Genomic DNA, 27034 nt, shown 5'->3' on the forward strand with positions numbered 1-27034 from the left:
TCAGCTCTTCTTTCCACCCAGCTGAGATGTCCCCAGCCTTATCACAGTTATAGCCCTGCCCTTAGGAGCTTGGCATTAGAAGAGCTCCCTTCTGACATAACAGGTTTTTGGTTAGAAGTTCAACAAGTCAACATTTATTTTTAATAACTGGATTACCAACAGGTGTTGAATGTGTCCCCCCTCCCCGTTCCCTGTTGCTGACTCCCTGCCCTTGGGCTCTGGTATTTGCTGACTAACGAGAGCGCCTGTAGCCCGTTCCCAGAACAGACCCCGTCCACAGCTCAGCATTTTTACTGGGAAGAGAAGAGGCAACACCCTGCACTAGCAGAGTGATAACTGGCTGTTTCAGCCCAAGTTTTTCAAGTAAGTTGCTATGCTACAATTTTAAGTGCTACAGGCAGAAAGGGTATCTGCAATGGTAAAGCCCTTGTCAGAAGTGGTCAGTGCTTCCTACAAGATCTTCCTACAAAAGGTTAAGGTTTTTTCCAGCACTCAGGCATTTCTCTTTGCTGGTCTGGAGGCTCCTCCTGTGTCTTTACCAGAAATACGTCAGGCCCGTTGCCACCGTTCCTGTGTGAGGACAATCCCTGGACAAGTCAGGCGGCTGCGGACTGGGTCTGTGAGCAGTGTTAGCACCGTGGTGCTGACTGACACCATCCCCAAGGAGGAATGGTGGCAAACAAGATTTTTTTTTGTCCTCTTTATGCTTCTTCCTGGCAAAAGCCAACTTACCGAAACACATAAAAATAATTTTAGTTTCCTTGGATGTGACTTCCTCACTTAGCCATTTCACTGAATATAGGTAGCATGCAATTTTCCAGATGGCCACTAATGTTCAAGCATGGAAAAAACATAGTTTTATTATTGCATTCTGACTACTCTATTGCACAAGTATGTTATGAAAGAAAAAGTTACATAAAAATCATTGTGGATTTCACTATTTCCTATGTAACTGTTTTACTGTAAGCATGTATGATACCCCAAAAATTCATTTATGTAGAAAAAATGTGAGCCAGCATAACATAGCTTTTAACATCCTTCTGCTTCTTTACAATAAGACAGATGATGATGTTTAATTTTTCCTTTACTAACATAAAACCTTCCACTTTGACTCACAGTCCTTATGCTGAGAGACACTTCAGAGAGTTTTATTTTACAAACAGTGAATATAGACCTGGGTTTTTTTGTTGTTTGGCTGTGGTACATACAGGATTTAATTATGGAAGATCAGAACATTTTCCTTGCTAAACACACTTTAAAGGTCCAGTAGTGAAATATACTCAACCATGTGTCCTAGTCCACTACCAGGTCCAACCAACCTTCATTGCGGGCTCACAGAATTAGTGTTGTCCCAACGACTGGCCAACCCACGATGGAAATGACAGTCTACCCACGCACAAGCTCAGTCCGTTTGATAGTCTTAGTGCCGGCTCCATGGGACCATAACAAAAATAGGAGGGATTAAAGAATCTCTTTGCTTGCAATTCAAGTAAATATACCAAGGGCAAAGGAGACACAAAACCCGAACTATGCTCTTAAGACTGCAAGATGATAAAAGGAATCTGACAGGATGGCATGTGGGAAAGCAGGGATTACCACTGCTTTTGTCATTGCTGCTTGAATTTAAGGGCTTGTCTGCAGTTTTACTAGCATAGCTGAGCTGCCATGTATCTGCTGGCGTACATATGCCATGGGAACACTCTGATACTGGAAAAAAGAACATTGTTCCCAGTTTAGTTTATATTGCTTCAGAAGCGATTTAAGATAAAAGAAAAAGATGTCACTCATCTCAAGAACATCTGAGAAGATGTTTATCAGCATAATTATAGTGATTTGAATTCATGCATCATTATACACCTATGTAATTTTCCTGTAGATGGCATTGGAAATGGAGCTTCTCGAAACAACTTAGTGGTAGTCATTTCATCAATGTTACATGTAAACTGGTTAGTGAGACAGATTTTTGCTGTATCACAAGACAGGGATTATTGGAATTTCCCATATTAATATATAGCTCTGGACTAACAGAGCTTTGTTAGCAAACCACTGGAAAAAACAAAGGTCCTAACACCATTATGCTGAGCAGCAGCGCAACGTGACTGTGAGGTGGCAATGGCTATTCTAAGCTATTTGTGGTAAAGATGCTTTTTCCAGGATCTAGCTATAAGTTCATAGCTGCTTTGCAAATGGAGCCGAAAAGTTGCGCAAGCAGTAAGCAGCAAAACAGATCCGCTGGAGAAAGTCAGATGCAAACTGATCAGTTCTTAAAAAGAACGGATTTTTAGAGATTTTTTGAAATTTTCCCCTACAATTCCCAGAGAGCTGCAGTTATTAGGGAACGTGGAAGTCACATAGGACACACATGAAATCTCTCTGGCCTCTGGACTTCACTGCTGGAGGAACTGGAATTGTAGGAAATAAACCCAAAACATCCCAGTGACGCTGTTCTGTGGCCTGAAGTGGGAGGTTTTCCACCCCAAGAGACATGCCAGCTCAGCCTGAGAGCTGCTGCCTAAGGCAGGAGGAGAAGTTAGCGATGCAACGTCAGTGTTAGTGTGACTGGCAAGGACCTACTCCTCTGGGGATGGTTCTTGCTCTGTTTGGAGAGGGAAGGCAAAGCACAAGGGGAGAAATTGCTGTAATGCAGAACAGCAATATGAAACACTGCTGTGGAAAGCTCGGTGTGTGAGCCAACAAGGCGCCCTGATGGGGAACGAAGGGCCCAGCTGGGGTCAGCAACACGGCATCTGATGTTACCCCATACCATGCAGAGGGCAGAGCTACATTTTTGCGTGGAGCCTCGCCATTACTCTCATGTTCTCACACATACCGTGGTGCATAGCAACTCATCTGCTGGGCCATCTGCTGAGCTGCCTGCGTACTCGAATTAGGACGGCGACTCTTCGTTCCTACGTGCAGCCTTTCAAACTTTACACCCTCCCATTTGAAAACTTTCTCCTCCTGCTTGATCCATTACATCACCCATCCTCACCAGCTGGGACTGACTGCGATGATAGTAGGTGTTTAGCAGCCTTCACACTGTCTCTCACCCTTCAGATTAATAACCTCACCTAGGGGAGAAACATCATATGCACTTGCCTCACACTTTGTGTTGCCCCATCAAACAGGATCATCATTTCAAAGATGGTACGGGAATTCCCCAGCCAGCGGCCAGCAGCCAGCATCTGCTTTTGTATCATGTATTTCTAGGTCCTCAGCATGCTGCTGGCTCTGAGTCAAACAAATCTTATGCCAGGCAAAGCAAAAATGGCTGCACCATGCATAGATTTTATCTCTCAAATAGAAAGTGAGATTTTTCAGTGACAGTTTACTCTTTTTAAGAAGTTACCAATTTCTCTGCAACTCTGCTTTTATTTTTCATCATAATTCTATCTGACTGTAATCTCTTTGAGTAGAAAGTTTTGTGTGAAAGACGTTACACAAAATAAAGTGAAATTGTGCATTTTAACATATTCTTATCCATTCATTGTCTTCAGTTTCCAATTACAAGCTGGTAAATGCTGCAATTCCCATACCATATACCACCTCTCCCAGTTACACTGGAGCTACCAGGAGCTCTGATAATGGCAGAGCTGGGGGTTTCCACCGGGAGGCAAAATCCTCCTATCTGCTTTTCTCTCCCCATTCCCTTGTTGCTAAGGTCCATGGCTCTGTGCTTGATCAGCATCCAGCCAATTGATACAAAAGCTAAAGAGAAAAGCCTGAAGCTCAACTCTGATATTCAAGTTCAGTGTTTAATGAAGACATCACCAGTCATAAGGTACTGTTGTTAGTAGTAGGGAATATGTAGAGGAAACAGCTCAGATTATTTAAAAGTTCCCCATAAATATGGTCATAATGGGTTTGAGACTGCATTTTTTTTGGCTTCTGGTTTCTCCTTAAGCTGCTATATTGCTAGAGAACATGACTTGCCATTTCTATTTCAGGATATTTTTTACTGATGAGTCTAAGTACTTTATATCTGAAATCTTTTCAGAGAGGGCAAAGAGGTATTCCAAGCAGATTTGTGCAAACTGATAAATGGAAATAAAGTTTCAGATCTAACCTTCCAGTCTGACTGCACACCTGCCCAATCCAGCAGCTTGTTAGAGCCAATGTTTACTCGGCCTTTTTGTCCATTATGGGTGCATTTTATTTTGGAAGGGAAAAGTTTCCTGCTTGATGGTATAGACTCGGTTGTGCTACATCACCATACTTACTTGCTGCTGTTGCTGTATAGGGTCATATGCCTTTTATTTTCAGTCCCAGCAAGGAACCATGAAGATCCTGCCCTAAACTGGCACCAGGAACTAGATCTGGAGTGATTCTGCATGACCACGTTTCCACTCAGAGCAGGTGCCTTGACCGCAGCAACCCTAGGTGCAAGTCAGAAGTGACCAGGTGCCCTGAAACAAAATGGTCCTAGGCCTTATGACCATTAATAACACAAGGTCTTACATCTGAGTGCTTTCCTCTGCTCCTTATCTTTTATTCCTATGCATAGATGGCACATAAAGCAGTTGCTTTCTTAAAAAAACCCCAATCTCTGAACTAAATTCTACAATGGTATGCTCATATAGAGATCCCAGTTCCTTTTCCAGATCCAGTAAACCCGAGGAAAAGAGTCAAACTGAAACCTGCCTGTGGGTGCACAGTAAGTTCTCAGCACATGAGAGTCAGGGCCGCTGCTGCTCAAATCTTCACATAGCTCAGGTTGCTAAACTACATGCAAATCTTTTTTCTTGGAAATGTTCCTGAGACATATTACTGGGGTGCATCTCTATGACTACCCCTCTCCATCACTGTATTCTGGAAAGGACTGCACAGCTACCACTTCGCACAAGCTTGCTCTGGCTCTTCACCTCCCAAACTTGTGTTACCCATTCTCGAATGGCAAGTTTCACTGAAGCATCTCTGAACCCTCGACAAGGTAAGTGCCGCGGTGAGGGGAGTCCTTAGGGATTTAAAGCAGCAGTGTGAAAATACTTAATCTTTACCTAGCTAACTATAGCTTATCTGAAACCTGGCCATGTCTGCCACCTTCCGCCTCAACATAATTTCATTCAGTTTTAACAATCAAGCTGTTCGCCCCAACAAAGAGTACAGCCAAATGTCATTGCAGCCCACTTGGAATACTCTAATGGGTAAACAGCTTTAGTTTACCAGCCAACAACAAAGTTTACTTATAAAGTTTAGAAGATCACTTCAAGCACAAAGGACCTGGAAATATAATGAAAGACAAATAGGTCCTTTAGGAGGATAACATAACAGAACTGCAGAGGGTATAATTCATCCTCCTTTCCATTTAGCGATGCTGCTGCTGCTGGTTAAAACTGGGCAATTTGCTGAGCATGGGCAACAAAGCCCTGGAAAGGACAGGCTGTAGGTTGCACTTCTCCCAGCTGGACATTTCTGTGTAGAAAATGCCTGGTAAAATCTTATTCACTCTGAAGAAAGATAAATCATAATAATTGGTCTTTAGGGTCTGAGATAAATGCAGTCTCTGGCAAGGGTAAAGGATTTGACAGAGCCCAAAAGAGGGTTTGAACTCCACAGGGGACAAGAAAGCCTCTAACACCCTCTCCTTCAGTCTGAGGCTGAATACTGGTTGAGCTAGAAAACAAGAAATGTCTCCAATTGCACCAGCAGCAAACTCCTAATGTAAGTAAATAAACAGCCCTGATGGAGATGGATCCTAAACTACTCATTCATTTTCTGACACAGAACCTCAGACATTCTGCAGACATGTCTCAAGGTCTACGGCACTAGGGGTTGGCTTGTGGCCGAAAATTAAGAAAGTTTCTTATTAAACCAGCTATTCACATCCATTGTGTTAGGAAATACTCCTAGCCATTCAAATTCCAGCCCTCCATTCAAGGAGTGTTAACAAATAACAAGAAAATTTTAAAATCCCTGCAATTTAGGAACAAGAATAACTGTACTTAGCATCACTTGCTCTTGTTGTACCCTCTAATTTAATCCCCCTCTGTAAACTTTATGGTAAACGTGGGATTTTCTGGAATGCTTCACATCCAAAGATCTCTTGGGTAGGGGGCACATTTACATTGTTTCTTCGTAGGAAAGTAAACAGATTTGTGGAACTACAAAAATACCACAAAGAAATCTCTAATGGGATTGCATGCACCGAACTGGTTTAGGTTATGGCTGTGGGCTTCTTCCCTAATTCACAAAGAAATTAGATGCCTCACATTGTGTCACATTAATAATTTGTTTATAAGTAGACATATATATTTAAAGAGAAGATCTCCCAGATGAATTACAAATCTGCTAAATTAACTCACAGATAGGCGAGCGTGCTCTGCGTTTCCGTGTCCCACCTCTGCTAGCGGGACGGTCTGACAGCTCGCAGCTGCTCCGCTGCGGGCCCAGGGCTGCCGATGCTCACGCAAGAGCAGCGGGGCCAAGGGCAAGGCAGGACCGGAGCGCCGGCGTGCTGTGCACACCCGCGACCGTGCCCGCAACCGGCTGGGACGGGGCTGAGGAGCTTTGCGGCTGGTGGAACACAGCCCAGAGCATCCAGCATCTGCAATAACTTTTTGGAAATAAAGTCAGAGCCCGCCATCTGCGAGTAACAAGGCTGCAGTGCTTGTTCCTAGGATAAGGGTTGCTTCTGCTCTGACTGACACAGATGGAGGGAGAACCGGGCTCCAATTTTCACATTAGTGGCTTGCAGTACCCAACATTTACTGAATCAGCTGCTGGAGCTTAAACGAGAGCTCGTTGTACTGAGGTCTGTATATGAGGAGCGTGTGCAGGCAGCAGAGGAGGGATAAAAATGACCCTGCTGTACAAACGAGGCACTCAAGCACGTTCACAAGCCAGGTTTACAAAGATGTGTAGGCAGCTGAAGATGCGAGCAGGTACGTAGGGTTACTTGCACAAGAGCCTAGGCACAGTTTGGTATATCTGGTCCTTGGTAACCTGCCAGACTATCCCAGAAAGGACAATGGACTCAAATTCACTGTTTATGGCTTCACAAGAGCACCTTTTCTCAAAGCTTGTTCCCTCTGTCAGATTTTGCCTTCTGAGCACACCTTTGCAGAGTGAATTTTCAACAGTTCCCCATGCCCTTTGATACCTCAAAGCGGCTATTCAATTCACAAGTGTGTGAGGTGCCACAGTTTTACCAGTTTTCCTTGCAAAATTGAACTTGCAAAAAACAAAGCCAAAACACTTAACAGAACTCCAGAGATGTCAATTTTTAGAACTCTCACATGTCCAGAAATTCTGTTGTAATTTCCTTCTAAGTAGTCTGGGGTTAATGAGACTGAAGAGAATGATAGGAAGGAAAGAAATAATTATATATTCTCTTTTTTCTCAACATGTCCCAAATGTCACCTCTGACCTGGCTTTCTATTTCTGGCATGGACTAAACTGCCTCTATTTATTTAGCAGCCTACACACCATTACAGTAACATAGCAACAGTACTTTCAGTTGTGAATTTGAAAGAAAGAAAAGAAAGAACATATTTTTCATAAGAAAACTGTTAAAGCATTGCAGTCTAGTAACACTTCAATAAATGCTTCTATTTTTCCCTTTACAAGCCAGTATTATTAGGCTTCCAGTCTGCAAACCCAGTGCAGAGGGATGCACAAGGGGAACCAGAGCAGTGTCACCACCACAAAGCCTGTTCTTCCTATGCCAACCAGACTGTCCCCTAACCTTTTTGTTTGTTTGTCTTAATGATGTTTCAGCTTGACTATTTCTCAGGCTCAGCACAGACGAAAGCGGGAGTTTGGGGAGGACACTGAAATAATGATGGGATTTATCTGGTGGTTTTCCCCCACTTTTCAAAAACAGTTCGCCATTATTTTATAATCCATAGCTCAAGGGTGATATGACGCTCAGCGTTATCTGTCAAAAAGGAACATTTTAAAAAGCATGAAGTGAAGTTGGAGTAACAGTCCCATTTTCAGCTGACAGTCCAAATCCCACTGTTTTACAGGGAAAGTTAGCCAGTGAAGACCTGTAAAAACAGCCCTGGAGTCAGAGGAGTACTCAGTGAAAACATTTTGCAAACCCTATTTCAGTGGGAGCAAAGCGCCTAAGTATCTCAAAAAACCAGTTCCCTGAGCTACTTAAGTGCTTCTTATTTTTAAACCTAAGGCCTCAGTGAGAACTCCATAATTTTCTTAGGATGGGTTCAAAATGTTGGACTTATTAAAAATAAAACTCCTTCAGCTTGCAAAGCTTCCACTATAAATATTAGTAAACAATATAGATGTAGTAGCTGGAATAGCAGTGAGCACTTCATGAAGCAGTGTATGACTTCTCGTGAAACCGTTTCTTCATTGCTACGGTAAACTCAGCCGGCATCTCTTCAGATGCTTTTTCTCATCTCATAGCGATTTGATCAGCACACAGTCACCTCTGAATGCCGGTGGCTTTTCTGTGGAATCAGCAACAGATCTTGGAAACGCAACTTTATAGCAGGCATAGACAATCAGCTTTCCCAGCGTCTATAAACTCAATACTTCTGTAAACTTAGCGGCTTTACTGCACAGTTTGTAAAGTCTGCAAGAAAAACAGAGTTCCCGCTTGTTCCGAACTATTGGCTTCTCCTTGGCACGACCAGTTCATGTCAGCTTGAAAAAATGGCTTTGCAACTGTAAAATCCTTGAACTTCTACAAACAGTTTGCAAGTCTGGTATGTAAAAACAGATTGTTCACAAACTATGCACTCTGCTGAGATTACAAGAGTTGCAAATTTAGAAAGGGTCCCGTTATGGCCATTATTCTGTCCAACAGAAATATGAATACATAACCCACGGCCCCCGAGACTTGGGAGTCACAAGATGAATAATATTTGTCACTAACAGGGCTCACAGAAACTATTGTCTTTCAAAAAGCATTGTCAAAAACGAGTCAGAAACTTTCAGATGACAATCTAAATTCCATTTAAATTAACACCTTAATTTAAGTAAATTTAAGTTCATACTAATAATGACATTTTACTGCCTTTCTGTAAAATGCTCTATGGGAAAGGATATTGAATAACTGAAATGCACTGTTCAAGGCTTTTGTGGAAAGCTACAAAGCAGTTTTGACTGCAGGGGTCAGGTGGGGTTTGTGGAAGGGAAGGGAGTAAGAAAATCTCTAAGAACAGTTGCCTCATTCTAACAATTACAAAGCTACAAATGAGTTAGCCTCAGAAAGGGAGCATTCTTCTGCCATGAAGACTAGACGTCAGTTTTGGTTTATTTTTAACAAATACCAAGTTGCAGCAGATTTTAAAACAGAGTTTTGCATGGCTATATGTTTGTTGTTTGTTTTGTTTTGTTGGGTTTTTTTTCCTGATGCAACACAAACTGAAACAAGTCAAGGATATTATTGTAAAGCAGAAAAAAAAAAGTTGAAGTATTGCATTTTATGCAAGAATTAAATGAGAAAGAGGAAAATCTATTTTATCTGGCTGGATGTAACGTTTTGACATGCAAATTTCATTTCAAAGATGGCATTTTTTCCTTGTCTTATCACATTGCTAATTCATTTCCAACTCAAATGAAAAGGACAAGAAAGCAAATAAAATGACTGTTTCTCTGCTGACTAACATTACAGGAGTAAACTTGTCCCTTTCCCTAAAAACCTATGAAATTGGTGTAATACACATTCATAGCATTTTAATGCATTATTTCATGTGTTTATCCATATTACAGTTTTCATGCTACAACAGAGTTCACCAAAGTACTACTTGTAATGCTTTTCCCTCTAAGACATGTTTGATTGCATCACTAGTTTAATTACCACTCAAGTTAACATTTCCTTCTCTATTTCAAACTAGCATGTTTTTTTTAAGTCTCTATTTTTGAATGCAAACTCCTGATAACTTGCGGGTTTCTGTTTTGAATAGAAACCAATAGCTGGACATTCCTGCGCACTGAAAACATGCAGTCAAAGATTAAACTGGGGCTTCAGGACTATTATGGCTCCACCCAAATAAATAGTCCAGGGGAAATTATTCTGCTTAACATTCTGATACACAGGTTGCCAAGAACAGCAGTGTTTTTTAGAAATTATTTTATTCTTAGAAGTCAGCCTATCTCATTAAACATTGCATTTAAACTATCAAAACATGGCTAAAATGGAAGAAAATGGTCTAGAATAAATATCGCACCTAACCTAGCAAAACAAGGTTAAGTTGTGGAAAATGGTCTGATTTGCACTTAGCTAATTACAAATGTTTAACTCCAATGATGGAAACTCTTCCCTAAAATAAATTTTCTGCTGTTATTTTACCAGTGAGATCAATTTGTTCAGGATTTCACAGAGAAGAGAACATGTAGTCTGCAGCACAGGAGCTTCTGTATGAAAGTCTTCATTTTCTCAAAACTGAGTTCTTCCTTAATATACAAACCAGATAGACTATACACTGGATTTTAAAATGAAGTAACAGCAGGAAAAACATAGGTACAAAACTTACAGCTAGAACCAGCTAAAAGGCTCTGCCAACTTTCTCCATCCCACAGGACTCCTATTCCCACCCAGCCTATAAACTAGAGTTACAAAACCTGCACAAATTGGTTAAATAAACTCAGCTATTTCAATGAGAGTTCGGGATGTTCATTCCAGCAGGGTATGAAAGGTGTCTGTAACTCTCTATTCAGAGGGGACAGAGCTGAAGAGGTGAGGCTTTGTTGGAAGCATTTGGAAATCAAAAGGCTTATCAACAAAAATTAAGGTCGGATTTCTCTTTGATAGTTATTTTTCGGTAACTTCCCCCAAATCCCAAACCAGCAGAAGTACCTGACCTCACGCAGCACTTGGGGATTTCTTTTAGGCGAGGGTGGCAATGTCCTCTGCTGACAGCAGCCCAATGCTAGATCAGAGGGCAGATGCTCTGCATCCCACCCACACTTAGCAGTGCTGTGGGACTCTTGTTCCTATTACTTGAGCAAACTCTTCTATAATTCTACTTTACTTTTTCTTCTTAGTGGCCAGTAACTTCCCGTTTCTTCTCCTGATAAATACCAGAACTTCAGCTAAAAATGGAGAAGTCGTCTAGATTCTCTTATCTTGTAAAACCCTAGCAATGGTGTGCTGTGGTCGAGTTCTGGCAGATCCCCCCAACAGTCAGAGACATCTGTCTCCAGCTAGTTGCCCTGCTGTGCCCTTCTGACGGCACTTACTGCCCCTCGAGCAGAGGCAGCAGGAACGGACACTGCTTTACTAGCTTTTGTCTTCCCAGACCAGACACTCCAAGAAGAAGCGTGATAAGAAGTGGAAGGCTAAATATTCTAACACGGGGTCCATTTTGGACTCTTGTTCTTGAGATGCTGACATGGGATTTTTATTTTCAATAATGTTTGAAGAAACTCAAGTAAAGTGGGAAACTTGCCTTTTTTTGAGCAAGTGGTCTTCCCTCATCAATTTGTATAGTACTGAAGATTAAAAATAGCTCTTCAGCTGGGGTACAGCTGCGCAGCATTGACTTAAATGGAGCTGCACTGACTCACAACAAGCAAGCATCTGTATATAGCCCTTTACTATTGCAAACCACATAACTTAACACTAACAGTAAGTAAATACTGGCGTGGCATTCACCAGAGCTGGCGGGCAGGCTGCTAACTACCACTGCCGCTCCTCACAGATGTGACAAACTACAGGACAGCGATTTGAGGACAGGTGGAAATTAGCTGCCTGTTAAAAATCCCATCTTCTTCTCATGAGCACATGAACAATGTGTCTTCTCAATGGCACTAGTCTCTTATTTCATTAGACATCCTCTGTGCCTTCTTCCATGTCTTTTTTTCCCCTCATAGTGACTTTTTGCACTGGCTGCAGTAATTCCTTTGTTTTCTAGGCCATGATACCATTCTCCCTCCTCTCTAATAAACAGAAAACAAATATTACCAGTCAGTGAGCAGATACATTTCCATATGAAAAGTATCAAAAAGCCGGCTGTTCAAGGCTGACATTACAGAATTGGGATACGTGAACACCACCACCCTAGGCTTTCTGAATTTAGAATTTTTTTAAGAAACAGAAACACTTTTTGCCTTTGCAGCTCTAATCTACATCCCTGGTTGGATGTATTCAGCACTAATATAAGGCACGGTGAAATCCCTCAAACCTGAAGCAGATTCTCCCATGACATCTAATTTCCTACAGAGGTTGGTACTCATGATCCACTAATATAAATACCAAAAATCTCCAGTGGGGCCAGGTTTTCCTCCCCTGGGGCTAAGTGTCAAGCTGTGCCTGAAACTTAGCATTTTTGGTCTAGAGCACGATGGACTTCACCTCCATGACCACCACTTCCTAGTTTTTGGTACCAGCTTCTTCCTCTCTCACCTCTGCCCCATACCCAGCTCCCCCAGGGCTTCGGGGGTTCCCTGGCACCCCTCAGGCCCACACAGCCCCGACTGGTGAGAAAAGCTGGAACCAAGTGGGGAAATGAGAGCAGCACAGCTTTCAGGTCACACTTAGGGGACAAAGAACTGCAACACACACCAAATGCTCTCCCGGGAGACTCCTTGCACAACTGCCTCTTTAGATAGGCTGACGTGGTGGATTTGTGGTTCAAGCTTCAGACAGAGGGAAAAGCATTGTACATGCTATTAAACCACTATTAAAGTATTTGCCTGCTGAAGTGAAGCTCCTTGTGCTTTCTAATGAATTCTCTGCATTTAGTATTAAGCTCTCTGTTTTTACAGAAAGTTACACTTGGGTAATTAATCTCATGTTCATTTCCTGCACATGTAAGAGAGCAGCCTTTGTTAGGGAATGATAAGACACTTCTAAGAATAGTGCTGCTAAGAGCATCAGCTTTGTAAGACATTACAAGAAAAATACAGACTCTTAACACCTGCTTTTTGCTTTTCAAAGTTTTGAAAATAACGTTCTGCTTACCTAGAGCCAAATTCTGACTTGTTTATGCATAGAAAACCTAATTGCTTTCATCAGAAAACAAGCATAAATGCAGGTATACTTTGGTCTTTAGGCTCCAATCTCACAACGAAGTATTTGTTTAATTTTATAAACACTGTAAATACTCTCAGTGGCTTCAGTGGGACTATCTGCAGTTCCCAGTCTCACAACCTGAATTCATCACTTTGGTCTCTTAACTACAGATTCCACTGAAATTAATTGGATTTTCCCAGTGATTGTAATAGGGTGAGGATTAAGAATTTATCTGTGTGTAAAACAAGAGACCCTCAGGCTGGACCTTACAAAGGCCGGATGCCGAACTCAGGAAAATGTAAACTGGGAGACAACCCCCTGAGAGCAACTGGGTCCCTCCGATGTAAGAGGGGTCCCAAAGAAGCAGCAGACCAAGGCTGCGTTTGAAGCTCCCTGGAACCTTCAGCTCGGACCATGGGTTTTGCCAGTTGAACACAAAGGGTAGTGTAAAGCTTGGGGATTTATGTATGTTGTCGGTTCAGAACCAGTGCCAACACCATTCTCCTGTAAGCGGTTGACACTTGACACCTACCGAAGTCAGTTTAAACAGTCATTGTTTTAAAGCTTGTGTTGTTTTTAAGCAGTCACTGTGGTTCAGCCTGAGCTATCTACCACCCCAGTGCCAAGATGCACAAACTACCATGCCGTTGAAACTACATAAAAAGTGGGGAAAAAATAGCTTACAGCGGGTAAGAGACAATTTCCATTTGGTTTGGAGCGTCCACTGTGTAACCAGTCATATGAGAAAGGACATTAATCTTTACTGTACTTGCAGCAGATTTCTTTCTGCTCTATTATGGACAAAGGAGTAGTTTATCCTCCTAACCAGAAAACAAAGCCTAATCTGCAGAGATCTGGCTAATCTAGTGGTTGGTGTTTGAAGAATAACATAGACCCAATTTCCCTAGTTTTTGTAATGCAAAATCTGAGCAGAGCAGACTGCAACTAGTCCTGTGAGCTGATCAGAGCCCCTGTTGTGACTATTATCTCGACTGTATAATGGGGGCTTTCAAATCCCAGCTTTATCACATTCTGTTTTCTCTACTTTGCCCTTTTATGAATATTGAGTCATCAAAAATAGCTTCACTGACAGAGTTACTAATGATACCAGCTGGGTGAATCAGTGGCTCTTACATTGTCTAGTGCCTGCTATACAGTGCTATTAGTACACTCGTTACAAAATACAACAAAAATTAGATATCCATATTTTATTTGTAGGTCCCTTGAGACACAGCATAGCGGTTACTTTAGAATTAGAAAATGCTAACTGAACAAAGCAAATATTCAGCCATTTCAATGCAATACTGTGATCCAAAAGAAGAAACTCTGGCTTAGAATAAGTTAAAAGTAAATTCTAACATCAGTGGCTTATCGTTTCTCCTAGTTTTTAGCGCAAAGAAAAAATACACTACCAAATGATATCTACCACATTCTTCGTGAGACAGTTATTCCTCATATTACTAGAAAAAGCTAACATCAGCAGTCCAGAAAAAAATGCTGATAAACAGAAGTGAATACGACAAATGATGTAAGCTATGTATATGGCTTGGGAGTGTGATAGACACATATGGTGGGATCCTTCTAGTACAGTGCAGTGCTCTGGGGTAAGTTAGGTTTGGAGCATATGACTCAAACGAGTATTACCGATTCCAAAAGTGTAACAACAGTAACAACATGCCTGATGAAGAACCATCACAAATGAGCATGCAAAATGGCCCACGATGGGCTTACATTTTTAATGCTGTCCCAAGCAATTTTTTAAGGGTCATTTATTTCTACCCGGAGTGCCTTCCTCGCAGCCCTGCAATGATACAGTTTCCTATGTTTGCAACACACACCCTTTTTTTTTTTTCAGAAAAACAGGCAGGCAGATACAGAACGAAACAAGGGGCCCCCTTTACACATAATGCAGTTGCAGCTCTCCGTGCATGCAGTGCTCGCTTCTTCTCACCACCCCCCTTCACCTTTCAGCTATCGGGAACTTTACAGCATGGCATCTTCCAGCACCTCTTTATCACAGACAAAAAGTAAAGCTTGCTGCTAGCAACTGCATCTGGCATATTAAATTGGTAAATAAAACTGTTGCAGATGTTGCCTTTAGCAAGTGTCATAGAAATTACAGAGCATCTTAACAAAGCAGAGCCTCAGAATTTGAAGTACTAGTTTTTTTTCAGGAGGTTCTTGCCCTCCCCTGTAAAAGTGACATCTGAAATTCTGTTACAATTCTGTTAGTTACGGCAACGTTAACTGAAACAGAAATGTGGTTTTTAACCTAAGATATGTTGCATAACAACTGAAGTATTATAATCTTACGAGCCGGGAAAGGTTACTTCCAAAGGGCACGAGAATATTGGTGAAACCCAAAATACTCCATGAGCGCACGGACTCGGAAATCTTTTTGTTTTGGTCCGAGGCGAAGCCGAACCAGGCAAGACATTTCAAAGGAAGAGTGAGACACCGAGCACATGCCGAAATCCCTTTAGCGAGAAAAAAAATATCAGCAGAGCCTCTGCACTTACGTATCTCTTGAGTTTCTTCTCGGGGGGTGATTTAATGAGCCATCCGGTGCAAACGACGTCCCCTGAGCTCATCTTCCCCCCCCGGCGCGGAGCGGCGACGCGGGAGCCAGGGTGCGGGCTGCGTGTGTGCGTGTCCGTGTCCGTGTGTGTGCGTGTATTGTTCCCAGCCAATTTGAAACCAGCAGTAATCGGCTTCCTTCAGCTGTGCTCTGATACTGCTCCAGCCCGAGGAGGAAGTCATGACATTGATCACTGACACGGCCAGCCCTCCCTCCGCCGCAAACACAATGCAACACACCGAGCACGTGATGGGCGGCCGGGGCTCTCGCCGCCACGCAGCCGGCGGCTGCGACACCCACCGACACCGACACCGACACCGACACCGACACCGACACCGCCAGCGGGCGGCTCCCGCCACCGGCCCCGACGGCCGCCGCAACGCCCCGCGGGGGGCACCCCGGCTCCGAGCTCCGCGGGGGGCACCCCGGCTCCGCGGGGGCAGCCCGGCTCCGCGGCCCTGGGGGGCAGCCCGGCTCCGCGGGGGCAGCCCGGCTCCGAGATCCGCGGGGGCAGCCCCGCTCCGCGGCTCTAGGAAGCAGCCCGGCTCCGCGCACCGCTGCTCGGCACCCCGGGGCATGCTGCCGGCCCCCCCTGCCCCGGGGGAAGAGGGGGAGCGAGCAACCGCGGCTGAGGTTTGGGAGCCCCGGTGAAGGGCTGGCTGTCTCGGAGCGGTGCCCCAGGAGGGGTCGGCCTTGGCGGCAGGAGAAGGGCTTTGGCCTGGCCACGGAGGGGCAGGGAGCGCCGGCGGGGCGGGGGCGGTGGCGGTCCGGTGGTGGTGGCGGTCCGCACATCTGCTGGCCTCTGTCCGCACCGAAGTGTCCGCTTCGGCTTCCACCGTCCGCCTGGTCCGCTACTTCCAGGCTGCTTTGGTTTGCGGACTTACTAGGTTTTCAGCGGCTTTTGGTCCCCCGTATGAATTTACTATGAATAAACTTGATTTTTCTGGTCACATCGCCGCAGCTTTTTTAGAAACAGACTTTTTCAGAAGTGACTTCAGGCAGATGGGTTGCCATCCCGCTGTCAGAACTAAAAAATATGACCACAGAGTGCATAACATTGCTGATATCCTTGGAGTTAGTGCCTCTCTCCAGGATGGGAAACTCCTGGCTTTTCAAGGACAGGGCAGCTTGTTTTCATTCTTAAGAAGTTGCTTATAACTTTGACTTAGATTTAAAGTGGACGCAGTGATTCTTCACTGGAATTTATGAGTCTGTCATTTCTGAGGACTCCCATATGCCTCTGCCTAGGCACAGCACATGCGGTGGAGCCTGACTCTGCGAGGTGTGGTTAGTGGTATCAGGCCTGGGTGAGAATTTAACATTTTCACAGAATTTTTCACATCCGTGCTGGTGCTCTTCGGCAGGGCAGGCTGACAACGGCTTGCGGTGTCACTGCTGGAATCTAACAAACTGGAAGCCACGCTTAGTTTTTTCCAAGATTTCAAGCAGAAATGTTGTGGCAATATGTATTTATTGTATTTAATATAATATGTACTATAAATGGCGTATAATGTATAAATATGTGCCCTATGTGCATTTACATAACTGTATAAATAAATCTGTATAAACTCTCAGCATCCCTGTTGCTAGTGCTTCACATTATCACCAGTCTTAAAAGAATCTTATCATACATGAAAAATGAAAACTGTCATGAGTAAACCATAAATAATTTATTTCAAATGTCCTCTGACTTCTCTAGATAGGTTTTCATTTGAGAGTAAGTGACTTTCATGCAGCCTTGCAATATTATTTAATTCCCAACCTGACATTCTACTACCACCTTCACTCAGCTCCATATATCCTTATCCACAGTGATATTTCAACAACTTCACATGTTTAACAGCAGGTTTGTAGACAACACTTTGTAATGCTTCTCCTTGGAGAGACACATCCAGCCATGGAACTTATTTAGGGAAGGAAAGTCACACTTTCCTTCCACATGTGACTTGACTGTGTCACTCTGACAGATACAATAGCCTTAAACCTGAAGGCTTTAAAACATTAGTCTGCCAAAATAAAATGAATTGTGATATACTTCATGTGTTATCCCTGCAGTGTCATAAAAATACCCATTTTTTACTGGATCATTCTTCAGACAGATGGGTTCCCCTGTCAGGTTCCTTGTGCAGCTACATAACCCCTTGCAACAAGGCAGCCAAGGAGATGGGGAGGGGGCGGGACAGGGTAGCGAGGAACCTGGACTGCCAAACGGATCTAAATACTGAATACCAAACCACAGCCTTAAACAGAGCTCTGGCCCCATCTCTGCTTGCCCTCAGTGATAATGCTGCTTAAATCACCAGCAGTCCCCATCTCTTAAGCCACTTGTCCTTGCCCTTCTGCCATCCCCTCCATTACACAGGCACAGTATATTTGTATGGCTACATAATGAACTGAATCAGAAAACTGACTGTCTGGAAAAGAATGAGTCAAAAAAAAGAGACTATTTTCCAGCTGGATCAGGACTAGTTTCCTGATCTGATAAATGCTGTGGCCTACTACACACTCGTAACTGACCAATGGAGGGGGTGATGCAGGGGCAGTAATAAGAAATCAGCAGTTGCTTAAATTGGCACTTCTGCCCAAAAAACGCCTGCTGAGTGGTAGCCATGGTGACAGGGAGGGGTACAGTGATTCTGTTCCCTACTAGATGTGTCGCTCCTCTGTCAGACGGCTCCTGTCCTCGCTGCTGTAACGGCTCAGCTGCTTGTGAAGCACCTGCCAAACTACTTGCACGTTGCAGCTCAGCATATTCAGAATAAATAAAATCTGTGCCAGTTTACTTATAGTGCCAGTAGCCTGAGGGGAAATACAGGAAGCCAGAAATCATAATTAAGCAGAGCATGTGGGGGTTACCATGTTTGTTATGAAAGCTGCTGTGCTTTCTTGGTATTTGTGCTCCAAACATTAAAAGAGCAAATAAAGTTATTTTCTTACCCTAATGATTTTCTTTGTGCTGATAATGTGTCACTCCCGTGTGTGTTTGACAATAGCAGGCTTAAAAATGAATGGCATCTAGCCCTGATGGAAGAAGTGGAATTTTGCTTTTGTTGTGCTCCAAGCACAAATTTTTCAACCACTTCTAAATTATAAAATTCTTTACTTAAATCCTTCATCATGATGGTGAATGACAGGGTCTTTGTTTTAAAAATCTTACAGTTGAAGACATATATGGGGAGCGAGCTGAGGCTGGAAACAGAATGGAAAGTGAAGGGAAAGAAGAGCAAAGAAAAATTTATTTTAGCTGAACATTTCTGTGAAACCCTTGGTGTGTTCTGTTTTAGTTCCACTTTTTGCATTTATCTATTAGCATTTAGTTTCGGACTTCAAGTATGTTTTGAATACATATGCTGAAATCACTGGCAAAACACAATTTAAACAGGGTGGGTTTTTTTTAATATTTTCTTAATATTATTGCAATGCTGAAAGGTTTGAAAGTGTAGAATTACATATGCTTGCTTAAGTTTATTTGTCTCACGTTTTAAGCTTTCATTTTAAACATATCACATGGTTACCTTGAAAGAGATCAGGTTTTGCTTGGTAACAATAACTTCAGCCAGTGGTACCTGCCTCTCCAAATCTGCTGTAGGCAGAGCTACAGGAATGTTCTCAAAAATGACTGACCATTGAAAAAACCCAAACCAAAATAACCTGCAGTTAGGATAAAATTCTCTTTCTTTCTCTATGAGATCAGAGTCAATCTTAGCAAATCTTCAAAGTCTGACAAGACAGAATTTTTTTCTTGCTGTGACACTTCCTAGATTAAAGTCATAAGCTGAGAAGCCTTCATGGATATGAACTGTAGACATAATTACAGAGAAAGTAAAAATAAATAAAATGTAAAACATAAAATTGAAAAAATAATTCTCTATTCTACACAAATTGTACAGGTCACTCATGTTCTGATATGTCTCAATCAAATTTCAAGAATCTGTCTTTATTTGGATCATGCCAGAGTGTTTGTCCTTGTGGTTTGTTGAGCCTGGCTGGATACCCGGTGCCCACCAAAGCCACTCAATCACCCCCCCCCTTCAACTGGACAAGGGAGAGAAAATATAACGAAAGGCTTGTGAGTCAAGACAAGGACATGGAGAGATCACTCAGCAATTACCATCATGGGCAAAACAGACTCAACTTGGGGGAAATTTGCTTAATTTATTTCCAATCAAATCAGAGTAGGATAATGAGAAATAAAACCTAAATCTTAAAACACCTTCTCCTCACCCCTCTCTTCTTCCCAGGCTCAACTCTACTCCTGAGTTCTCTACCTGTTCTCCCCTGAGCAGCACAGGGGGACGGGGAATGGGGGTTGCGATCAGTTCATCGCATGTTGTCTCTGTCTCTCCTTCCTCCTCACACTCTTCCCCTGCTCCAGCGTGGGGTCTCTCCCACAGGAGACAGTCCTCCATGAACTTCTCCAATGTGAGTTGTTCCTATGAGCTGCAGTTCTTCACAAATTGCTCCAGTGTGGGTCCCTTCCACGGGGTGCAGTCCTTCAGGCACAGACTGCTCCAGCGTGGGTCTCCCCCAGGGTCACAAGTCCTGCCAGAAAACTTGCTGCAGCGCAGGCTCTCCACCTGGTCAGTCTCCTTCAGGCACATCCCCCTGCTCCAGCGTGGGGTTCTCCCTGGGCTGCAGGTGGATATCTGCTTCACCGTGGACCTCCCTGGGCTGCAGGGGGACAGCCTGCCTCACCAGGGTCTTCCCCATAGGCTCCAGGGGAATCTCTGCTCCGGCATCTGGAGCATCTCCTCCCCTCCGTCTTCAGTGACCTGGGGGTCTGCAGGGTTGTTTCTCTCACATCTTCTCACTGCTCTCTTTTGACTGCCGCTGGTGTTGCACAGGTTTTTTTTCTCCCTTCTTAAATATGTTATTGCAGAGGGGCTACCACCATTGCTGATGGGCTCAGCTTTGGCCAGCGGGTCCATCTTGGCATTGGCTCTATTGGACATGGGGGAAGCTTCTAGCAGCTTCTCACAGAAGCCACCCCTGCAGCCCCCCCACTACCAAAACCTTGCCATGCAAACCCAATGCAGTCCTCACCAGATTAACCTCTTATGTGCCACTAGCAAAGATCAGAGTAAGCATTATCAGTTTGACCCTGAATGTGTGTGCAGTTCACATCAGCCAGATACCTAAGAGGAATTCTCTGCTTCTGATGCTCCTCTCTTTTTGTAAAGTAGGTTACTGATATTTCAGAGAAAAACAGTGTACTACTAATAAAACAGGGGAGAACAAATTGGCTAATTGCATTTGATGGGAAATTCCTTCAGGACCCTACAGGCAACTGATTTAAAGAAGTAAGTGTTCTATGTAAGCTTGCCCATTTTCATGTTGCAGAGCAACTGGTGGTGTTATTATTAATATTGGGAGCAGTGGAAGTCCTTGCTCCCCTGTGGACAGAAGAATAATCGGGATGGAGAGTATGGGAAGAATCAGGAGGATTTATTTTGTTCACAAATTTATAGGTATCAAGACAGGAGAACACACCAGAGTTATCTAGACTGACATTCCCTCAAGCATATATTTTTCCCAGAATCTAGCCCCACATTTAATTTACAAAACCCCGCAGGGGTTGTAAAGGCTGAGGTGCATGCAAGCGACAGCCATAGCCCTGGGAGAACAGCCCTTTTCTCTCATCTAGTAACTAATCCCTGTTTACATACGGAGCTCGCACCACACTTACTCAGCAAAATGCTAACATGCCTCTGCAGCATTCCCACAGCAGGCAGAAAAGTCCAGTACCACCAAAAGACATGACACAGTATATATGTTCCAGCTGTTCCTGACAGTTACCACTCTGCTCCCCCCTGCAGACAAATATTTCACTCTCTTTCCATTCACAAGCACAAATTCAGCAAAGTCACAGGGGATAATTCAGCCCCTTCTCTTCTCTTTCTTTCAGTAGCCTGTCCTCACCATACAAATCAGGTCTAATAATAGAGAAATGCACACAGATCATCAGAGCAACATGATTTGTTGTCGTTTAAACAATTAACTAAAAAAAACTGGAGCCTGACCACTGGCATAGAATGATGCCAATCCTGTCTGCACTACACTGCTTAACTGATGAATATATTCTGCCTGAGCGGGTCTGCGTACTCAGTCACCCGCAGGCTCTCAATGGCAGTGGGACCCAACGGTCAGGTACCTGCTTTCGAAGCAGGACCCATTATGAAAATAAAAAGAGAAAACAGACAGTTGAACGTTGCTGTGGTTTTGCTCCAGGAAGTATATGAACTATGTAGGCTGCATGTGGGTATGGCCTCTATTGTTATGGACGGGGCAGAATCTAATTTTACCAAAAGCTCTCATGACACATAGGCAGAACTCTTGTCAATCCTTTTCAGAAAACAGACCAACGCCCTCTGGCACTAATCTCCTCTGGGAAACAGCAGCAGACATTCAGCATCTCATAGGAAAGTCTCCCGTTCAGGAAAGTAACTGGTGGAAGAGCTGGCGTTCTGCTGAATAGCGTACTTATTTGCAAATGTACAGCTGCCTTTTTCTAAAGTGGGGGTGGTAACAAACAGAGCCCCACTTTGGTACAAACCTCTGGCCTGGCACTTTTGCCAGAACATAGGTTTCTCTCTTCTCTGTCATCCACAGAAGCACACATTAAAAATTGCACTTTTGCTACTTTTCAGCTTCTGTTTGTGGACTAGTAAACAATCTTACCACGCCTACATAGCTGGTCAAGCAAGCTGCCACTGTTACTCTCTACATATGCATTGGTGTCAACCATTTTCTGAGGATTTCTTTGTGGGGTAGTTTTATCAATGGCCCCTCAAGGTCAGCAAATAATCTTTGTGGCTGAGGGAAGAGATACAGAAGTAGAGAAGATGGCTTTTTTTAAAGGCTAAAATTTCTTTTCTAATTGTCTTTCTTGCTTTTAGAAGCTAAGAAAAACTTACTTCCTTTTTCATATGTAACAATGATGAATAATACTCAGCCCACGTGTGAGAGGGTCTACTGATTTGGCAATTTGGAGGAATTTACCTGTGCACAGCTGATGGATTCTGGTGATAAGACACAGTCTGTAACAGCCAGAAATCCAAAATAATCTATTTGACATCAAGACTATGACATGGCTCTTCCAGATCAGAAATAGCAAATTACTACTAAATTTTAATTTTAATCTCTTGAAAGTGAGGATTTACTGAAACCAGTTTACTCCAAACTATCTGGAGCAGCCTGAAGTTTGGATGTGAAGATTAAAGAAAGGTCTCCATAAGGCCTGCAAAAACAGGTGGAAAAATAAGTCTGTAGTTTTATGTTTAAGTGAAAAAAATCTACCTAGCTGTTTTCAGACTCACAAATGTGGAATGCTCCTCATGAAGTGCAGGATGGGTCTCAGCTTCCTGAAAATATTCTTACTGAGACCAGACAACACTCCAGAGTGATGAGAAAATGAACACAGAAAAATTAACATGGGATACTGTCTGCCTCTGTTCTCTGTGTTGCCCTATAATGCGTTTCTGAGAGTTATAGGAACCCTACCTCTTACACTGTGATTTGTGAGAAATTTTCATGCAGATGGCAAAACAGTGGGTGAAATGGATACTCTCCCCTTCTGGGTAATTAAAGGAAAAATTAAATACTACTTTATTTAATTATGATTGAGTAGGGGTATTAGAGCAAACAGAGCAGATTTCTGAACTACATGTGTAAAAGATTGCCCTGTCTGAAGAATGTAAATGCAGGAAAGGAAGAACTGTTTTGATGGCAGCTGTGTGCTTGAGACTGTTACAAAAAAGGAAGAATCATTACAGGATGAGGAAGAAAGAAGGCCCAGGCAGTCAGGGAAGCAAAATAGCAAAAAAATGGGGGATCAAGAGGAAAGGCAGAAAAACAGCTAGTTTAACATCCTTCAGCAGAAATGCATAGTACTCTGGAAAATATAACAGGTTCAATCTAGTTTTCCACAGTGAGTGGATGTTGGCAAGTAAAAATGGATTAAAAGGACAGGATTAAAAGTATTTTCACAGCAGGATAAAGCCTGTGGCAACTGAAGCGATAGCTTTTGTCTTATGCAATGCATCTGCCATGTTTCCAAGGCTAATGGAGGCAGTACTTTACAGCATCCTTCTGTGCATTTCCTGTATTTAAAGGAAATCCTGGCACATGCTAAAACCTTTGAACAAGAACTGTTACATTTACAAATAGTCTGTGATCAGCTTAGGGATAAGAGTGTGAAATCAAACCCACAGAAACAGGCTTTTGCTTAAGAAAGAGATAATTTATTTTGGGCAGAGAATTTGTGAAGAAAGAATTTCAACCATCATTAAAGAGAGTTAAAGGCTATACTGCACTGGCCTTCTTGCTGGATACTCACAAATATTCAAAATTTTGTAAGATTCTGTCTCTGTAATGGGCAGGTTATTTATAGGTTTTCAATATTGCAAAACCACTGCATAGGTTAGGGGAGAAAAGGATGCCATTGCAGTGAGCAGCAAAGGATGCTTCAGATTTATTTCAGTTGGAAAAACCTCTTTTGACAGCTTTTGCTTTAATCTAAAATCACTTTAAAAATGCCTTTCACCTTCAACAAAACCAGTCTCTTCTGGTGAGGGGCTCTCTTGACACAATGCTCCAGGTTTTGGCAAAGTCGTAGCTCATTACATCACGAATTATTGCATGACCTCCAAATGAATCCCTAATCATTGTTAAATCTGCATGACATCAGTTTGTAGGTGGGCAAAATCTGGAGTTTAGGACAGAATACACACTTGTAACATTGTTTATTAAAGTCTGGTTTATGGTAGCTTAAACTGATACAAATTAGTGTGGCTGCAGTCCCACCCTCCATCTTGCCATGTATCTGTTTTGCTGCTGTATTGGCACTGGCCCTTGTGTGTGTGGGCAGTTGAGTTGTTTTGCTGTGCTGATCTGAAAAAAACCCCACTAGTAACTCTCCTTGTTGGGCTCAATTTTTGCTTTTTAGAACCTTGAACTAACCCACCACTCACCTGCAGAAACACCAGTAACAGTGCAAGGGGTCAGGAACACAGAAACATGGTGTGGGGGGAAGGAGCCACTGTGTTTAATTTCAAAGTTGCAAAGGACTAAAGGTATCCATATTGGCAATTAAGGTATCTTTGCAGTAAGTTCCTGATGAGGCTCAGTAAATTAACACATTCTAATGTGATCACATAAACCTGGCTCATCACATCCATGAAGAGATGACAGTCTTCTCACTTTCATAATTTACCAAACTGTGAGAGCTCCTGACTCTCCCACTAAGAAAATGAACACACAGCCAAAAAAACAGTGGATACCAAGTGAAAAAATGTTTAGCAAAAAACCTGTGTGGTTGGGAAATACAGCCATATATACTGGAAGCCTTTGCAGTATCACAGTAAAGCTTTGATTGCTAAAACCTGGAATTAAAAATGCAATATTGCATACAAGATGGGAAAAAACAATGAGTATTTGTACAGCTACCAGCTCTTTGAACTAGGTACAAAGGATACGTTAGCTATTTTGTTATATTTTTCAATGCTGAATGAGGTCTTGTATTTGCAAACCCTATTGGCAACTCGACACTGTCTGTTGGGCAAAATGAAAACTCTATACAGAAAACTTGATGCATGAATACGAAGCCTGCACCACAAATAAAAAAAAAAATCGCCTTTCTATAAGAACACTTAATGTCAAACCTATTATAGTACATTGCTTGGATGTGCTTGTGCCTGTAACCGAGACAGAATAAGGTAAGCACATGTTTGTAGCCATGAGCATGGCTACATGCAGGGGCTGGACAGCTCTTATCGGCTCAACTGCCACAAAGCTCTGCAGCAATGGACATCCCTGGAAATGACATCTTCAGCAAAACCTGGTTTACAAATGAGTGACGCATAAACCAAGAGCTCATTTTAGAAGTACTTTCTATATTGTATACTCCAGAGGAGGAGGCCTCTGGAGCTGGCATTTCTGAATTCTCAGCAACAGAAGACGTAATAATAGAAACTGGCAGAGGTGGTTTCTCTGCCAAACAAGCCACTCCAGCCAGGGAGCAGACTTCACAGAAACAACAGTCATTTCTTCACTGAACGAAGTCCTTCCTAGGAGACTTGGAAAACAGTTTCTCTGTACAATGTTGTCCTTTAGCTTAGGCCACATGAAGGAGCAGGTAAATGGTTAAGACAACTTAAACAATAGGAGGCACATATTAAACCACAGGCCATAAGTAAAAGTGCACAAGAGATGTGTGGTGGAAGGTTTTCACCTTGTGAGTTGACTTGAGACCCAAGAGACAGAAATAGTGGTGGTAGATGAAGCTTGATTATGTGCCGGGGTGTGACCTTAGTCAGGTTTTACTCACATCCCAGCAGCCAGCTGTTACTGGAAGGGAGGCCTTGCTCTCCTGCCTGCCCCTAGCTATGAACTCCTCCCACTGCTTTCTTTGTATCACTTCTGGCATTTTTATGACCATATAGCAAGTCTGTTTAGAGCATTAAACCAGCAGGAAAATTATAAAAGATGGGAAATAGTTTTCTGCTGGTTCAGCCTTGCTGATGTTGCTCACCTTACATTAAGATGAATGGGGTTGCTTGCTCAGGGCAATACAGAACAAGACCCCAGCTGGAGAAAGGCAGCGAGACCACCATTTTCAGACTGATGTTAGATTGGGTGTGTTGTAAACTGCATTTTGGAAGAGATGTAAGAGGCAGAAACACCATGAAACAAGACAAGGAAGATACAAGGAAACCCCTGACACATTCATAGAAGCCTGCATGAACACTAGAAAAAGCCTAGGGAGAGCTGTTTGAGCACGCTACTGTCTGGAAGATGCTTGAAATACAGACAAGGAAAATATTGCCTATTTTCTGCTATGTTAAGAGACGTATGGTTTTGCTAGCAGCCTGAGTGCACTTATAGGCCTTAATAATCCTGGCCAGCCTCACCTGGGGCCTTCACCCACACTCCCTGCCCATAGGCCCAGGAGCCCCATTTGGGCTCAGCCCTGAACCTTCAGTCCCTGCCTGAGTTGTGTGGTAGGACTGCTCTTCAGCTCAGCTGAATGTTGGACCTGCCTGCTGATCAACAGACTGTGCCTGATCCTGGTTGCCCTCACCAGATGTGATTATGACCTGTGGATTGGCTTGACCTTGGATCTGCTTCGTTACCACAAACTCACCTGATGACCTGGACTGTCAGTGGAGCCTGGCTACCATTTCTAGACCTGCCCTCCTTGCTCAGGTGCTGTAGGGCTAGAGACTAGCTGCCCTGCTGGCCATGCTACTGTGCTTGGCTCCCCATCCTTCAGGGAGCAGCCGGCTCTTGCTGTGCCCTGGGAGGTAGCTCAGACAGGCCCTCAAGGCCCAGGGCTCAGCTTAAAGGGGGCTCCTGGCCCCCATGGGCAGGGAGGGTGGTCAGGGTCTATTAGTGCCCCTGGGCCCTGAGCACCTGGTTCCTCAGCCCTGTCACCAATGTCCCTTTAATCAAAGCAACCATGAAAGTGAACCAGTTAACAACTGAGATGAAAAAGGTATTTAATATAAGCAATATTTAAATAGCAACACTTGATTTTA

At 43.3% G+C, this 27034-nt stretch overlaps 1 protein-coding gene across 5 annotated transcripts in view; it reads right to left on the reverse strand.

Moving 5' to 3' along the window:
* GAB3 (GRB2 associated binding protein 3) overlaps positions 1 to 27034 on the reverse strand; it is an 81678-nt gene that overhangs the window by 51288 nt on the left and 3356 nt on the right. For 2 of the 5 annotated variants that reach the window (XR_012654007.1, XM_075054364.1), the window contains exon 1: positions 15442 to 15870. The exons of 1 other annotated variant lie outside the window; for it this stretch is intronic. Coding sequence is in view for 3 of the 4 variants with exons in the window: in XM_075054364.1 (XP_074910465.1) it covers positions 15442 to 15513 (72 nt within the window). In the remaining variant the exon portion in view is untranslated. Of the gene's footprint in view, positions 1 to 15441; positions 15871 to 27034 lie in introns of those variants that run through there. 2 more of the 5 variants (XM_075054365.1, XM_075054367.1) reach the window with 1 other exon arrangement.

The sequence above is a fragment of the Buteo buteo genome, chromosome 22 (genome assembly GCF_964188355.1).
Source record: "Buteo buteo chromosome 22, bButBut1.hap1.1, whole genome shotgun sequence".
NCBI lineage: Eukaryota > Metazoa > Chordata > Aves > Accipitriformes > Accipitridae > Buteo > Buteo buteo.